The sequence below is a fragment of the Stegastes partitus genome, unplaced genomic scaffold (genome assembly GCF_000690725.1).
Source record: "Stegastes partitus isolate 25-593 unplaced genomic scaffold, Stegastes_partitus-1.0.2 Scaffold51, whole genome shotgun sequence".
Taxonomy (NCBI): Eukaryota; Metazoa; Chordata; class Actinopteri; family Pomacentridae; genus Stegastes; species Stegastes partitus.
Window position 1 is genome coordinate 489,021 of NW_007577782.1, and position 16,184 is coordinate 505,204.

Genomic DNA, 16,184 nt, shown 5'->3' on the forward strand with positions numbered 1-16,184 from the left:
GGGTGCACTTTACCAACACCACTAAATCCTGCTTTCTTAGATAAACTGCCTACTTAGTTGGCAGCTACATACAGTTGAAACCAGAAGTTTACATACACTGTATAAAAAGAAATAAAACCTTTTGTTCTCACTGTCTGACATTAAATCAGACTGAGCTTTTCCTGTTTTATGTCAGTTAGGATGACCAAAATTATTTCTATTTGCTAAATACCAGAATAATGAGAGAGAGAATTTTTTTTTTTATTGCTTTCTTCAAAGTTAGAAGTTTACATACACTAAGATTACTATCTTGTAAGCCTGAGAACACCATCCCAACTATGAAGTATCATCATGTTGTGGGGGTGTTTTGCTACAGAAGGGACTGGTGCACTTCACAAAATAGATGGCATCATGAGGAAAGAACATTATGTGGAAATATTGAAGTTACATCTCAAGACATCAGCCAGGAAGTTAAAGCCTGGGTGCAAATTGGTCTTCCAAATGGACAATGACCCTAAACATACCACCAAACTAGTTAGAAAGTGGCTTCAGGACAACAAAGTCAAGGTTTTCACAAAGCCCTGATCTCAATCCTGTAAAATGTTTGTGGGCAGAACTGAAAAGGCGTGTGGGGAAAGGCAGCTTACAAACCTGACTCAGTTACACCGGTTCTGTCAGGAGGGATGGGCCAGAATTCTATCAAACTAATGTGAGAAAGCTTGTGGAAGGAAACCCAAAACATTTGACCCAAGTTATACAGTTTAAAGGCAATGCTACCAAATACGAAGGAAATGTATGTAAACTTCTGACTTTGAAGAAATAATAAAAAATTCTTTCTCTCTCTCATTATTCTGGCATTTAGCAAACATAAATAATTTTGGTAATCTTAACTGACATAAAACAGGAAAAGTTTAGTCACATTTAATGTCAGACAGTGACAAAAAAAAGGTTATGTCTCTTTTTATAGAGTATGTAAACTTCTGGTTTCAACTGTAAGTAAATATGTATTAAACTGGCTGATGTAGTATAAATAATACTGTATTTTCTTGTAGTTTTCACCCGCAAGAAATTTAGAACCTGTTGAATGTTAAATTGTGATTTGATATGAACAATAAACCTAACTAATACAGAACACCCCTTACAGGTACCTGTACTGGTCTGACTGGGGTGACAGCCCCCACATTGGGAGGATTGGAATGGACGGCACCAACAGAAGTGTCATTGTGGAGGATAAGATCACTTGGCCCAATGGCCTGACACTGGACTTTATCAATGACCGCATCTACTGGGCCGATGCCCGGGAGGACTACATTGCATTTGCCAGCCTTGATGGAACCAGCAGACACACAGGTGCCACACACACAAAGCACATCACAGTGTCTTTATGCACTTTACCGACTGTTGTTACTAAGTTGTTTGTCTTTGTGCCTGCACCCTTGTAGTTCTGACTCAGGACATCCCCCACATCTTTGCTATGACTCTGTTCGAGGAGTACATATACTGGACCGACTGGGAAACAAAGTCCATCAACAGAGCTCATAAGACGCTGGGTACCAACAAGTCCATGCTGATCAGCACCCTTCACAGGCCGATGGACATCCACATTTACCACCCGTACCGCCAGCCTGAAGGTAGGACCGAGTCACCTGTCATTCACAACCACATGTGAATCTTCATCTACATCCTGGTTCTGCCTGTTTTGTACCTGATTCTACTTCTGTACATTTAACTTTCCTTCAGTGGCAGACCACCCATGCCAGATAGACAATGGAGGCTGCAGTAACCTGTGTTTGCTCTCACCTGGAGGGGGCTACAAGTGTGCTTGCCCCACTAACTTTTACCTGGCTGCCGATGGTAAACAGTGCTTGTCCAACTGCACTGCAAGTCAGGTGAGCTAGCAGGAGACTGTGATTATACAGATCTACCAGTATAAAGACATTATGAGACTGAAAATATCACCCATTTTCTCTTCTCTTTCTTCAGTTTGTTTGCAAAAACGACAAGTGCATTCCATTTTGGTGGAAGTGTGACACTGAGGATGACTGTGGGGACCGTTCAGATGAGCCTGCAGACTGCCGTAAGTGATGAATGTGGCCCGACTGTCATAGTCATAATTGACTACTGTTGCTTGATAACGTTTTATTAATCACTGCTCATTACGTGCTGCATGTTCTCCCTGTAGCTGAGTTTAAGTGCAGACCAGGCCAGTTCCAGTGTGGTACCGGGATCTGTACCAACCCAGCCTACATCTGTGACGGAGACAATGACTGCCAAGACAACTCTGATGAAGCCAATTGCGGTACATACACTTAAATATACTTACTTTTTTTTTTTTTAGATTGAAGTTTAAAATTAAGAAACAACTGAAAAGGGAGCTTTTGTTTATCCTCACTGTTTATTGTATTTATCTCTTCAGACATCCATGTGTGCCTGCCAAGTCAGTTTAAATGTACCCACCCCAGTCGCTGCATTCCTGGCATCTTCCGCTGCAACGGGCAGGACAACTGTGGAGAGGGAGAGGATGAGAAAGACTGTCGTAAGTCATCTAGGTCCCTCAGGCTGTTTTTTTTTTTTTAGTTTTTGCCAAGCTAGTGGCAGTGTCTAAGCATGGTCTTCTTCATCACGACTCTTTGCCTGCCTGTTTATTTAAACACGTTGGTTTAGAACAAGATATCTCCACCTCTTGTAGCCGGAAATTTGTCCCCACTTAACCCACGGTTTCAACTTAAACACGCTGTATCTAAAAATCTAATGAGCAGACAGGAAATTTTTGAACACTTTGATGCTCCCCAGAGCATCTCTGTCCATTTTGACCTTTCCTTTAGCAATGCCTTTAGGCCAAATGATGTTGCATAATGTAATTGCCATGACATTTGCTGAGCACATTCATTGCCCACAGAGGGACATTGCATGAACAGTTCAGTTATACCATCCCAAGGTCAAAATTTACATTTTATCACCTTTAACTGCAGGGCTATAAGAATAGAAAAATCTCTGCGTTATTATGTAATGAACATTGCAGTTTTTTGGGGGGGAGGTGGGAGCAGAACTGAAGCATCATAGTCTTTCTAAGATGTGATATTTGTGACTAGTTTGTCCTTCTATGGCATAAATGATCCAATCTGTCTTTTCTTTTGTGCAGCTGAAGTAACGTGTGCCCCCAACCAGTTCCAGTGTGCCATCACTAAGCGCTGTATCCCACGAGTGTGGGTGTGTGACAGGGACAATGACTGTGTGGATGGATCTGATGAGCCTGCCAACTGCAGTAAGACGAGGCTTTTCATTACTGCATCAAACAGCATCTCTACTTATGAAGAAAGTCTCCTCTGCAGCATGAAAATGGTTCTGTAATAGAATCTGACCAATTATATTGACGGGAAGCTGTAAATGTCAGCAATAGATGAGATCTGAATCTGGCGAATATTACTTAAAAACTACATGGCACAACAGAAGTGAGTGAAGATTTTCACTTAGTGTGTCATTTTTCACCTGTTCATCGCTCAGCTGCAAGAAGTAATTACTTTTATGAGATCGATAAAAACGGTATGATGTATTCATTCTGTCACAGAAACGGAGTGAATGCGGAGCCTGCGTTCTCGTGCGCAGTGCTCAGATGTCTAATCCATTAAATCCTCTCTGTTGCAGCTCAAATGACTTGTGGTGTGGATGAGTTCCGCTGTAAGGACTCGGGGCGCTGCATCCCAGCACGCTGGAAGTGTGACGGAGAGGATGACTGTGGAGACGCTTCAGATGAACCAAAGGAAGAGTGCAGTAAGTTGAAGAAAGAGAATTAAAGTAAAAGAAGTTGGTGATAAAAAGGGAAGTACTTAAAACTGTCTGTTTATGGACAGATGAGCGGACGTGTGAGCCGTACCAGTTTCGCTGTAAGAACAACCGCTGTGTGCCGGGACGCTGGAAATGCGACTACGACAATGACTGCGGGGACAACTCCGATGAAGACAAGTGTGGTAGGTTCTTCTGTTGTTCTGTCTGTGGGAAGGGACGCTGCCTGCTCACACACTCACACAGCCACAACCGCAGCTCATTGCACATGTAAAAACGACTATAATACCGTTTAAGCTCTACTGCAAGCAGATTGTTCAAATGCAGCCGGTTATGTCGGTAAGCAACGTCTCACCTCTCACTGTGTGTTTGTTATATCTACTCAACTGCACGTATGGTCGAGATTTATTTTCCTTTGAGTCAATTAGTTCTGTGGCCATTTGCACATCTCACATCACCTCATGTCTGTTTTGCATTTCACACTGACCAGTTGCTGTGAGCCAGAGGTAGGTGTTGTCACAGTTTCAGATCAACCACAACCTCAACTACCCAGTCCTTTGTGTGCCCCCAGCTTGTCTTTTGTTCTGTGAGCTTTTTCCCTCTATTTTTACTCCCATTAGCTTTTCTAGTTCCTCCACTACACTCAGTGCACCATTCCCACCTCTGAGCCCATTGAGTCAACCCTGTGATATGAATTATCAGCCTTATTTTATTCATGTGCTCTCATCAGAGCACCTTTTGTTCTTTTTTTTTTTCCAGTCTGCTCTATTCCCACCTTTTCTCTTCTACTTTTCCTTTCCTTAGGCATCTCCTTGCTCCTTGCCTCTCCTCTCTGTTCCTCCCCAATTATCCTCTCTCACTCTTCTAAGCACTTTTCTCTTTTTACTCAGTGCCTCGTCAGTGTTCAGAGAGCGAGTTTGCCTGCACAAATGGCCGCTGCATTGCTGGGCGCTGGAAGTGTGATGGAGACCACGACTGTGCCGACGGTTCAGACGAGGTATCACTCAACCGTTTCCTTCCAAGTTAGCCATCTGCTGTGAAATTTGACATACTGTGGGCACTAATGAAAGGAATTCTGTGCTTTTGCTTCAGAATGGCTGTGATGTCAAGTGTGACAGTGATCAGTTCCAGTGCAAAAATGGCCATTGCATTCCCATCCGCTGGCGCTGTGATGCAGATGCTGACTGCATGGATGGCAGTGATGAGGAGAAATGTGACAGCGGTGGTAAGAGGCTCACAGTTATTCTTTCTGCGTGTTTAGACAAGCATATTGCTTGAAATACAAACGCATACAACTGTTGGATGTTATGTATCTTTCATTCCTGTTTTCCTTTTCCTCTCACTGTTGTGTTTCAGTGGGACGACACTGCCCCCTGGATGAGTTCCAGTGCAACAACACTCTTTGTAAACCGCTGGGCTGGAAGTGTGATGGTGAGGACGACTGCGGAGACAACTCTGACGAGAACCCGGAGGAGTGCGGTGAGAATCCCTGCATTTCACGTGCTGACATTATAACACAAGACCAGTTCATACCCTGCCTCTCTTGTTCTCACTAATGCTTCTCTCCTGTGCTCCTGTAGTTAAATTCCAGTGTCCACCCACAAGGCAGTTCCGCTGTCATAATGACCGCGTGTGTCTGCCGGTGTCAAAACACTGCGATGGTGTGAACAACTGCGGGGACAACAGTGATGAAATCAATTGCCGTGAGTTGATTTACAAAAGACAGAAGAACGCATTTTGTTTTAACTGCAAGACATTCACTTGGACAACTTTTTCACAAGATAATTATTCTAGTAACTTCTCTGTGACCCCTGTTTTCTCCCACCAGCACCTCCTACCATACCAGTATGCCAAAAGGATGAGTTCCAGTGCTCCAATGGCCGTTGCATCAGCTCTGTTTTGCGCTGCAACTACTTCAACGACTGTGAAGACTACGGCTCTGATGAAATCAACTGCAATAAGAAAGGTGGTTTTGTGTCACATTTGTCATAATGGTGTTGTCCATTCTTCACGGTTATCTGTATGACTACATGCTGCCTGTTTCACTACCCGCAGACACGGTGCTGAACGACTGCCGCAGTAACCGGACGGTGTGCGGAGATGGAGATGAAGCTCACTGTGTGGTGAATGGCACCGACTCGTTCTGCTCCTGCAAACCCGGCTTCCAGTCCTATGGACGAAACAGATGTGAAGGTAAAGTTGTCTTTTTCCTGGCACCATTTTCTTTACTTGATGTTGTGGCTGCAAGTTGCCCCGAGACTTGAAACTATGTGTATTACGTGTTTCACAGATAAGAATGAGTGTCAGCAGTTTGCAGTGTGCTCTCACATCTGCAACAACACCAAAGGGTCCTACAAATGCAGCTGCCACAAGTACTTCACCAGAATCAATGACACCTGCAAGGCTGATGGTGAGTAATTCTATTCACATTCAGTTACCTTTTCAACCTTATGGTTATCTATGTATGTACCCCCATCTCGCCTCTACTACAACAGTCAATTTGTCTTTTTCCTGCTTTGACAAAATCCCTGCACATCTCCAGCTCAGAGACAAGTGCTCTATATCGCTGATGACAATGAAATCCGAAGCCTGGACCCATCTGTGCCAAACTGGCGCTATGAGCAGATCTTCCAGGGTGATGCCAACGTGCGCATAGATGCCATGGACTTGCACGTGAAGACGAATCGCATTTACTGGACAAACTGGCACACGGGGCGCATTTCATCCTATGATTTGCCTCCTTCCTCTTCCTCCTCCCCCAATAGTAACCGTAACCGACGCCAAAGTGACTCCAGGGTCACCAACCTGGAGGTAAGTGTGAATGAATCTGCTTGTATTGTTTGATATGCCTGTTTGTATTCATGGGACTTAATATCTAACACAATATAAAGCATGAGTGTCCAATTCTGGAGGTTGTTGCTGCAGTTTCTCCGTTTCTATGTTCAGATTCCTGATCTGAAGATGCCCCGTGGCATTGCCGTGGACTGGGTGGCAGGGAATCTGTATTGGACTGATTCTGGAAGAGACGTCATTGAAGTGGCTCAAATAAGTGGAGGACGTCACCGAAAAACCCTGATCTCTGGCATGATTGATGAGCCTTATGCCATTGTTGTTGATCCCCAGAGAGGGTGAGTGGGTCGAGGGCAATCGGTGGTGCAGTGAAACAGGAAAAGCAGCTGCAAGGATGCAAACTGAGATTCAATTGTGGTAACAACAGTGATGAACAAAGCTTTTACTTTTCATTAGGAAAATGTACTGGGCGGACTGGGGTAACCACCCCAAGATTGAAACAGCTGCTATGGATGGGACGATGAGAGAGACGCTGGTTGAAGAAAACATCCAGTGGCCAACTGGTAAGACACTCCTCTTTAATAATCTGATTCCTAGTAAATGCAAAGTATAAATCTATTTTTTTCTCAGCCTTTCCTAACACTACTCTCTGTTTGTATAGGTTTGGCAGTGGACTACTTCAATGAGCGTCTGTACTGGGCCGATGCTAAGCTGTCCTTGATTTGTAGCGTGAGACTGAATGGCAGTGATGCAGTTGTGGCTGTAAACAGCATTAAAAACAGTTGAGTGGCACAAAACCACAATGGCACGGCTGGTGTCATCATCCATAATAATAGCCAGTGTTTACTAGTCAGGACTCATGTGCAACCCTGTGTGGGTCTTTGTTTCTACACAGAGCTCCGTCATCCCTTCAGCATTGACATCTTTGAGGACTACATCTACGGTGTCACCTACATCAACAACTATGTCTTCCGAGTGAATAAATTTGGCAAAGGCCCCATTGAGAACCTAACAACTGGAATGAACCATGCCACAGATATAGTCTTGCACCACCGTAACAAACAACCTGAAAGTGAGTCATAAAAAAGTAACTCTCAGCAGCAACATTGCAAAGTAACACTAAAATAGTGAGAAACTGAAGGGACTTATTTTTGGTCACATTTAACACTGGTTCTCTCTCTTTCTGTCAGTGACTAATCCCTGTGACAGGAAGAAATGTGAATGGCTGTGTCTGCTAAGCCCCAGCGGACCAGTCTGCACTTGTCCCAATGGACGTACTCTGGACAATGGCACGTGCGTGGAGCTGCCCACTCCCACATTATCTCCTATCTGTGAGTGAGAAAGCAGACACAAGTGCGCACACTTGAATTCATTTAAATCATTCTGTATGACTGAGAGATTTCATCACCTACAGCTCCTCCCAGTGGGCCCTGCTTGGTCCAGTGTTTGAACGGCGGAAGCTGTTTCCTAAATGCCCACAAGCAGCCCAAGTGTCGCTGCCAGCCTAACTATGGAGGAGATCGATGTGAGATTGATCAGTGCAGAGACTACTGCAAGAATGGAGGCACATGTACACCTTCCCCTACAGGTTAGACATGGAGATTGCAAGTTGGCTTTCAATAAGACTGTGCAGGTCACTGTTATGTTTGTGTTGACCAGGTAGCATGACACATATGTACTTTCTTGTCATTGTCCCTGCTCAGTCTTCTCTCCATAACTCTTCATATATCTGTCTTCCTGCAGGTTCTCCTACATGTCGATGCCTGACAGGCTTTACAGGGCCAAACTGTAACCTGCATACCTGTAAAGATTACTGCAAGAATGAAGGCAATTGTACCGTCAGTGCTGGAAACCAGCCGACATGCCGCTGTCCAACTGACTTCCTTGGCGACAAGTGCCAGTACAGTGAGTGTTCCCACTCTTCATCTGATAGTTTTAACATCTTGAGATGCTTGTGCTGACCAACTGAGAGCATAAAAATAAAACCAGAATTGCAGTAAAGAGAATATGTAATAGATTACAATGTGGTTACTAAGTTGTGCACTAACATGTTTGTACGTGTGTGTTTGAGCAGGAAGCTGTGAAGGCCACTGCCTACACAAAGGTACATGCCTGCAGAGTGAAAATGGTGCCAAGCTGTGTCGCTGTCTGCCCCAGTACTCTGGTAGTACATGTGAGATTGACAAATGTCACTACTGTCGTGACGGAGAGTGTATCCCCAGCCACGGTTTTACAACTACAGGGGACTTCACCTGTCGGTAGGGGGCGCTCATGGGCACATCAGCTAGTTTACATCAAGGACCTACAAATTTACATGCAGAAGTTAGCCTCATTTCTTACATTGTTACTCATGTTTGTTTGTTTTCTATTTGGATAGATGCACAAATGGCAGAGTCCAGCCCAGCTGCTACACATGCGATACCAATGAGTACTGTGCAAACGGCCAGTGCTCTATAAACCCCATCTCTCGCCTTCCAGAGTGCAGGTAAGGAACAGAGTGTGATCATTCAGATTTGTTGTCATTCAGTCTGAACACCTCTATTGCATCACTGCATAGTGCACTACATGCATATCTCTTCATGTGTGTATGTGTGTAGATGTTCACCGGGCTGGGCGGGGCATCGCTGTGAGTCTGTGGCCAGCAGCAGTGATCACTCTGCTTCAGGCGGACGTAAGTCAACACGTTTGCAATGGCATTAATATCAGGGGTTTCTTACATTTCATATGATGAGATGAAGTCTACTGTTCTAGTTTTCTGTGCACCATCCTTATGTTTGTATGTCTGTATGCAGGCACAGCCTCCATAGTGATCCCAGTGCTGCTGCTGTTGCTGCTGGTTCTCCTGGCTGCAGGAGCCTTGTTCTGGTACAGGAGAAGGATGAGAGGGTGAGTGACAGTCGAACATTCAAAACACTAGACCTCTTTTTGGTCGTTGCATTCTCTTTCCCTCCCTCTTTCTTCTTCTTTCTTTCTGTCTTTCTTCAGTTTGCACTTTTACTCTCCTCTCTGTAATGGCATCTCTTCTGCTCCTCAGGTCTAGCCGGCCCGGCAAAACCGGTTCCAGGCGCTTGCGGTAACGGTTGCCAGGGTTACATTTTTTTGCTCCATGCCCTCTTTCAGTTCTACATTCTGATGCTCTCTCTTTCTGTCTTTCCCCTTAACCATGAGTCGTGGTTGCTGTGCAGTGTTTTTGGTCCTGTGGTGAATGTCTACGCCATTTTCTCTGATATTCATGGGAGCTGTGGGCCGTCCCGCTCCTACAGTATCTGTCCTGTTCAGTTTCGCTCTTTGGAGCAGCTCCAGGGCAGATCTATTGAAAAGATGCATTGAATAGATCTGTCTGTGTATTAGCCGGTGCCGTAGATCTCTCATATTTTTGTCCATCGTATTGTGCCATAGTGTACTTGTGCTGTGGTTTGTACTGTGCTAGTGTCTCTCGTAGTGAGAGATGGAGAGTCCAACAGCATTCTTCCAAGCTCAGATTGGAAAATGCAACTCAAAAAAATCCAGCATTTACCAAGACACCATAGTTGCTGAAGATATTCATAGCATACCTCATAGGATTGATTGTCGATTTATTGTGGTCTGGAGAAATAGTCAGTGCGCTAACAGTCCTGTATTCAGATCCACTGTGTCTGGATCTGACCTGGGCTACATGAATGCTGGGTTTGTGTTGGTGCCTGTGCTGTGGCTTAGCCTGGATGGTGGTGAGAGTCATGCAATGCCTCTTCCCTCCCTCCCTCCCTCGCTCCCTCCCTCCGTAATGTGGCTGTGTTCCTGCTTGCACTGTTCAGGCTCCGCGAATCTTGCGTCAGAAGTGAAGGTGTGACTGTGACCTTGATGTTTTGTGTAGGGCCAAGGGCTTCCAGCACCAAAGGATGACCAACGGGGCCATGAATGTGGAGATTGGCAACCCCGCTTACAAGATCTACGAGGGCGAGCCTGATGATGATGCCGGGGAGCTGCTGGATGCAGATTTCACGCTGGATCCAGACAAGGTAGAGAAAATAGACCAGGCATGTGTATACCTACGACCGTATTGTCGCCTCCTGCACGTTATCTAATGGATGACTTTTTTTTTTCCTCCTTCCAGCCCACCAACTTTACGAACCCAGTATATGCCACTCTGTACATGGGAGCTCACAACAGTCGCAACTCTCTGGCCAGCACAGACGAGAAAAAGGAGTTGCTATCTCGTGGAGATGAGGAGCCCCTTGTGGACCCACTGGCATAGACTGTCCGTTGGCCTAGATCATGCTATTCCAAACACACCCCTTGTTCTTGCCTTTGAAAGAAAAATTAAACAAACAAACAAAAAAAAAATCGATAAAAAACGTGAGAGAAAATTGATAAAAAGTGTGAACACTGTATAAAATGTACAAAAATGAAGGACTACTTTTGTATGTGATTGCAGTATTATATTTTGTTCTTTTGAGATTCCTCTGGTCAAAAACGAATAACATTTTCTATGAGAGATTTTTAATTTACACTTTGTCCCTTACCCTTTACCTAAATAGCCACTACCTCTGTGCAAAATGAAATGGAAACAAGAAAATCAGAAGAAAAGATGCTATCATTGGAGCAATTTTAATTTTTTATTTTTGTATGAATTGTATAGAAAAGAAAAAAACATTGTTCCATTTCACCAGTGCCAACTATTTGTTGTTTGTGTTGACTTTGAGCGGGAAAGGCAAAACTCGTAGTTTTTCTAAATCGGTACATGTGTTGTCTTGCCAGGTTTTCTTTGCAAGATTGTGTGAGACAGATTTGTGATAGCACCGTTTGTGTATAGCACATGTAAAATGTCAATACCAGATGGCAACTACAGTATTTCCACATGATTTTTTCTCAGAGAACAATGTTTATGAAATGATTGTGTTGTCTTCCTTGCACAGAATATCACATTTTACGGTATAGTGTGGACTGTAGGCTTTATACCGTAACATGTAAAGCGGATGTGTTTGTTTTTATCACGTTGTGTAACAGCTGGAGCTCGTGCATTGCTGAAGTGAAGAGGATCAGAGGTGGTGTGTGACTGTGGAGCTGGAGAATGAGGACGTTGGTCATGGGTTAAACATTCCAGGCAAAGGTGATCGATGAAGGTTACAGATGTGAAGTGACAGTTGGGGTAAATGCCTTCATGGGGGGCAGTTGGCTGTGCATTCATGGCCTCGCCGTGTTCGGCTAATAATGGGAGGGCCATTACAGATACAATACTTTGATGAGTAGTGTCATGTCTGCACTATTTAGCTGTTACAGGGGTCTTCCTCCAGAGGGAAAGGGGGGCTGCAATTATGGTAAAATGTGAGGAAGGAAAAGATGTGTTTGTCTTTTACTTCTCCCGTCCATTTTTTTTTTTTCTTTTTGTAAAGACCAGATTACGTCCATCTGGCTTTGTGAGTAAATTTATCTTTCTGCCTTTAGAGGATCAAAGTCTGTACATTCACAGTTTTGTAATGACTCAGTCTTAAGTGCATTATGTTCATTTGGTCCTTAGTATTTCTCTGTTGTTCTCGAGCTCTTTCGGATCTCTTATTCTCCTCTGTGCCCTGCTGCTGCTAATGCTACCATTCTGGTCGCTCTGACACGTCCTTACGCTCAGCCTCTGTCCCAAAATGCTGCTTCTGTCAGAAATGTGTCAGCCATATCTTAATGCATGTGAAAAGTAACACAAGTCTTCAATGTAACTACAATAACAAGTTTTTATTTTGCTTACCTGTCAGCGAGTGTTATTTTATGCTGTTGTATATGTTTCGTCTTTAATTGAGAGAGAAGTACAATCATTTTACCTAAAGAACATTTTTGCAAAATCATACGTGCATTTTCAGAATTTTTTTTTTTTTCTCGATTAGTCCTTGTTTTTTTTTTTAAATGAAAAATGACACATAGCTTTTATAGTACACGATGCATGGAGGCTCAGACTTTCTTCTGGAAAGAGAATAATGTTTAATTTTTGCTGGAGTACTTTACAAACTAAATAACAGATATTGTTATAAATAAAATTTTAAAAATTGTACAGAAAACAAACTCTGTTGTGGTCTGTGTTTTGTTTACAAGCAGCCCTGATAAAATAGAAATGCCATGAGTCAGTATGGGTTAATTTAATCTTTTATTTGGCAAATCACCCCCCAAAAAACCACTTCATCTGTGTTGTAGATACAAGATTACACTTAAAAGAAAATTTCATTTGGATGTTGTTACATGTTGAGAAACTTAATCAAAAAACTGAGACAATCCTTCATTAAAGAAACTTAAGTGTCGATAAATCAAAATGCTAAACAATAAACTCTTAAGCTGTAAATGATTTCCAGTGCACCTCAAGCAATCCTTACTGATCACATGAAACATTACCAGGCAAAAAAACGGCTAAACATTTGTGAACAACTCTTTAATAGATTCGTCTTATATATTTTTTTCTTGTATGTGAAATTAGGCTCCACTTTGCCTCAAAGCTTTCACTTGATGCCTTTAGCCTTCAGCTCCTCCTTGACTCTGCTCAGATAGTTGGGGTCAGGATAGCCAAAACTGTGGAAACAGGATGTACAAGGGTTAATATTAATGATATTTCAGCAGAAAAAACACGATAAAGAATATACACTGATCTGCACCAAGAATAAAACCACTGACAGCTACAGTGACTAAAACTGATGATTTTGTTACAAAGCCACGTTCTTCTGGGACATCTTGGGACCTGGCATTCATGTAGATGCAAATATGATGCATAGCACCCATCTAAACGTTATTGCAGTCCAAGACACTTTGACACTCCCCAATGGCAGCGACCTCCCCCAGCAGGACAGTGTGCCCTGCCACACTGTTAAAACTGCTCAGGAACAGCTTGAGGTACACAAATAAGAGCCAAGGGCATTGACCTGGCCTGCAAATTCCCCAGATCCCAATCTGATTAAACAACTGCAAGATCTGATGCATACTATAACAGAATTAAGAAGTTTGGCTGTAGTACCTTTGTGGTCCTCCTGTATGGGAAGTTTTGTGATGAATGTCATTCCAGGTCACCTGGTCCTCTATCCCCGTAGTCCTGGACATCCCGACCGTGAAAATGAGCTTCTGGTCAAATGCTCGTTTCAACAGCTGCAGCACTTCGTTTCCCTCCTTGTTGTCGGGAAGATATGCTGTCCTCATAATTCCACCATAGTACTGTCCAGGTTTGGGATGTTTCTCCTGCAAAGGGAGACCAATACATTTGTTAGAAGTCAACAGAAAAAAATGAACACACATAACTGAAATGAAAGAGGCATTTGGGCATTCAAATAAATTATTTACCGTCTGTTTTCCACTTGGAATATCATAGGTGATGTGTATAGTTCCACAGTCTGGGAATCCAGGCAGGGATGGGGCATATTTAATCCATGACATTCTTCCATCTGGCTGGTCCCCTGTTATCACACCAAAAACATCTTTGCATACAGGGCACATGGGGCCCATGCCTTTCATAGCTTGGTCCAGGCATCCCTTACAAAACTCATGTTTACACTTGAGCTGTTTCTTCTTGATAAATGTGTCCATACATATAGGACAGATGTCATCTTTATCATCTCCTGCTGTTGCTCCCCCTCCGGTGGGTGCTTCAGTGTTGTTCATGCTGAGTCCTGATAGTCCACTCACCACATGACCATTGGAGGTCCCCTCTGACTGATGAGCACTATTCGAGTTCTTCAGTGCTCCAGTTCTGCTGAGCCCAGCAGCACCATGGACTTGATTGGAACTCAGAAGTGATGTGGCAATCCTCTGGTACAGACGAACAAGAGCTCTGATGGCATGGCTCTCCATGGAGGCGTTTCCTCCGTCTCCTCTGTAGCATGCTTGGACATTGACTTTGCCTTGAGTGACATCTGATTCTCTGAAGTTAACATTAAATTTATCTTTGATCTTTGCTAGTCGCTCATCGGAGGGAGCAGTCAGCAGCTTCCAGACGCTCTCCTCCAAGGTTAGTCCTGATACGACGAGAGGGTCGTTGATGGTCATGTCAATCATCAGTGACATGTCTTCAGAAGGACATTCATCTTCTTCACGTGAAGAATTTGCATTTGTTTTCTGCATTGTGTTTAAGGTACGAGCGAGTTCATTTTGACTGCTGGTTGGTCCGCATGCTATAATATTGTCGGAGGACATAGTAAGCAAAAGCTTGTTCTCCTTTTTTTGGACAATTTTCAGTGCGCTTCTCCACTGATCTGGATCAACGTACTTGAGAGGAATTTCTGAACCATTGGAATCGTGAAGGCAACCCTGGACAAGGTCTGCGAGCTCATTGAAAGCTTTCTGCGGGTTTCCATCTTTCTGCAGGTCTCCATCTTCCTGTTCTTGTTCAAATGTCACTTTCACTTCTGACCTCAGTTTAACTCCATTCTCTTTCTCTATACGTTGAAGTTTCTCTTTGTAGATGTTCATCACATACCAGAAGTGGCACACTGGAATACAACCACCGTACGCCTTTTCTCCTGCTGCAGAAACTTCGCTACTCTGTTTCACTTGCTCCTGGGTAAAAACACATATCAATTCATTAAAAAAAATCTTTTTTTTTTTTTTTTGCAATTGCTTTATGATTTGGTGCGGTACATACAGCTTGTGGCGGTGACATGGAAGGAGGAGGGGGGTTCACTGAAGTACCCTCTGGTGTTCTTGTATCCTGCTCTGGTGGTGACAGACTAACTGATGTTATGATGACAGAAATCTCATTTTTCCTGGTGAGTGTTTCTCCAAGCAGCTTCCTAAGTTCACTCAGGGCTTAAAAAGAAGACACAAAATATGGCACAAAAAATATTTAACAGCACTATTTAAAGTCAAACTGCATAAAGGAATCCTTATTAATATAGTCAGGTAAACAAATGATTAATAAATGATTATGTGGGATTTTATGGTAATAATTCAAAGAATTCAAACAGTCCTACTGCACCTGGAACAGGTTGAATGTTTATCACGACACAATCATCTCCTACAGCCTCTACAACCGAGCAGTCTGGGTTTTTTCCTCTTCTGTTGAACCAAGTCTGAAGAAGTATTTCAAGGTGTATTTTCGGTTTCAGCGGTTTGTCTGACTTCAAACACTTGAACCGGATGGTGAATAAACCTTCATCTTGATCCTGTGATGAAGTCATCCCGGACTGAAAACATGTAAAAAAAACACTGACATCACTCTACAATCCTGAGTGTCCCACTGAAACAGTCAGCTGATCTCTGATTTTCAATGTAATTTATAAGAAATGAAAGATTTTCTAAAATGTCCTTTTAATTCTTTTTATAATAATTATAAATCCTGTGCGGTTAGCTGCCATGTCACAATGTCACATTTAAACAAAGCAGACAAATACAATCATTGCTATTTAGAAATGGAAAGTTATTTGTATGATGTTACCTTGCACCCTTGGAAGTTTTTCACTAGTGACTTACACAGAACAAATGATGTCTATAATATAATGTAATGTAATTCCTCAGTCCCCTGAGGAGATGAAGTGTTCTTATAGAGTCTTCCTCAAATGTATTCATATCCTTCCATTAAAGAAAAGGCAAAATTCACAATAGTCACTCAAATAACTAGAAACTGAAAAAAGTAATGACTGTTAATCAGAAAAAAATGTGCTAAATTATAATTTAGTGAAATAAGACATTGCTTT

The 16,184-nt window shown here is 43.1% G+C and overlaps 2 protein-coding genes across 4 annotated transcripts in view; one reads left to right on the forward strand and one right to left on the reverse strand.

Annotated features, from left to right (window-relative positions):
• The window catches only part of LOC103376578 (low-density lipoprotein receptor-related protein 1-like), a 99,710-nt gene extending 87,135 nt beyond the window's left edge, over positions 1 to 12,575 (forward strand). For both annotated transcript variants that reach the window (XM_008306993.1, XM_008306994.1), the window contains 30 exons: positions 1,124 to 1,329; positions 1,422 to 1,610; positions 1,720 to 1,868; positions 1,963 to 2,056; positions 2,162 to 2,278; positions 2,396 to 2,515; positions 3,122 to 3,244; positions 3,625 to 3,750; positions 3,831 to 3,947; positions 4,653 to 4,759; positions 4,855 to 4,987; positions 5,119 to 5,241; positions 5,343 to 5,465; positions 5,591 to 5,728; positions 5,818 to 5,955; positions 6,053 to 6,172; positions 6,305 to 6,573; positions 6,709 to 6,890; positions 7,009 to 7,115; positions 7,214 to 7,333; positions 7,448 to 7,624; positions 7,743 to 7,883; positions 7,967 to 8,140; positions 8,296 to 8,457; positions 8,627 to 8,810; positions 8,930 to 9,037; positions 9,150 to 9,223; positions 9,345 to 9,438; positions 10,406 to 10,550; positions 10,646 to 12,575. In XM_008306993.1, coding sequence (XP_008305215.1) covers positions 1,124 to 1,329; positions 1,422 to 1,610; positions 1,720 to 1,868; positions 1,963 to 2,056; positions 2,162 to 2,278; positions 2,396 to 2,515; positions 3,122 to 3,244; positions 3,625 to 3,750; positions 3,831 to 3,947; positions 4,653 to 4,759; positions 4,855 to 4,987; positions 5,119 to 5,241; positions 5,343 to 5,465; positions 5,591 to 5,728; positions 5,818 to 5,955; positions 6,053 to 6,172; positions 6,305 to 6,573; positions 6,709 to 6,890; positions 7,009 to 7,115; positions 7,214 to 7,333; positions 7,448 to 7,624; positions 7,743 to 7,883; positions 7,967 to 8,140; positions 8,296 to 8,457; positions 8,627 to 8,810; positions 8,930 to 9,037; positions 9,150 to 9,223; positions 9,345 to 9,438; positions 10,406 to 10,550; positions 10,646 to 10,786 — 4,201 coding nt within the window. In that variant the 3' untranslated portion in view covers positions 10,787 to 12,575. The remainder of the gene's footprint in view (positions 1 to 1,123; positions 1,330 to 1,421; positions 1,611 to 1,719; positions 1,869 to 1,962; positions 2,057 to 2,161; positions 2,279 to 2,395; positions 2,516 to 3,121; positions 3,245 to 3,624; positions 3,751 to 3,830; positions 3,948 to 4,652; positions 4,760 to 4,854; positions 4,988 to 5,118; positions 5,242 to 5,342; positions 5,466 to 5,590; positions 5,729 to 5,817; positions 5,956 to 6,052; positions 6,173 to 6,304; positions 6,574 to 6,708; positions 6,891 to 7,008; positions 7,116 to 7,213; positions 7,334 to 7,447; positions 7,625 to 7,742; positions 7,884 to 7,966; positions 8,141 to 8,295; positions 8,458 to 8,626; positions 8,811 to 8,929; positions 9,038 to 9,149; positions 9,224 to 9,344; positions 9,439 to 10,405; positions 10,551 to 10,645) is intronic.
• Positions 12,576 to 12,644: 69 nt separating this feature from the next.
• On the reverse strand, positions 12,645 to 16,028 carry LOC103376576 (probable E3 ubiquitin-protein ligase DTX3). Of its 2 annotated transcripts, XM_008306991.1 has the most exons (6): positions 15,467 to 16,028; positions 15,134 to 15,297; positions 14,555 to 15,048; positions 13,837 to 14,482; positions 13,517 to 13,734; positions 12,645 to 13,077 (listed from the first exon to the last, which is right to left on the reverse strand). In XM_008306991.1, exons 1-6 carry the CDS (start codon positions 15,666 to 15,668, stop codon positions 13,008 to 13,010), a joined length of 1,794 nt encoding a protein of 597 aa, XP_008305213.1. In that variant the 5' UTR covers positions 15,669 to 16,028; the 3' UTR covers positions 12,645 to 13,007. The 2 variants fall into 2 exon arrangements, with proteins under 2 accessions (XP_008305213.1, XP_008305212.1); XM_008306990.1 differs by having other exon boundaries at positions 13,837 to 15,048.
• Between the last annotated feature and the right edge of the window lie 156 nt (positions 16,029 to 16,184).

Bases quoted from the DNA above. Each gene is read 5' to 3' on its own strand.
- LOC103376576 (XM_008306990.1), bottom strand. From the start codon at position 15,668: ATGACTTCATCACAGGATCAAGATGAAGGTTTATTCACCATCCGGTTC. The intron at 15,298-15,466 runs GTGCAGTAGGAC...CTTCTTTTTAAG, and splicing joins AAACATTCAACCTGTTCCAG to CCCTGAGTGAACTTAGGAAG. The intron at 13,078-13,516 runs GTACTACAGCCA...CTGTTTCCACAG, and splicing joins CATACAGGAGGACCACAAAG to TTTTGGCTATCCTGACCCCA.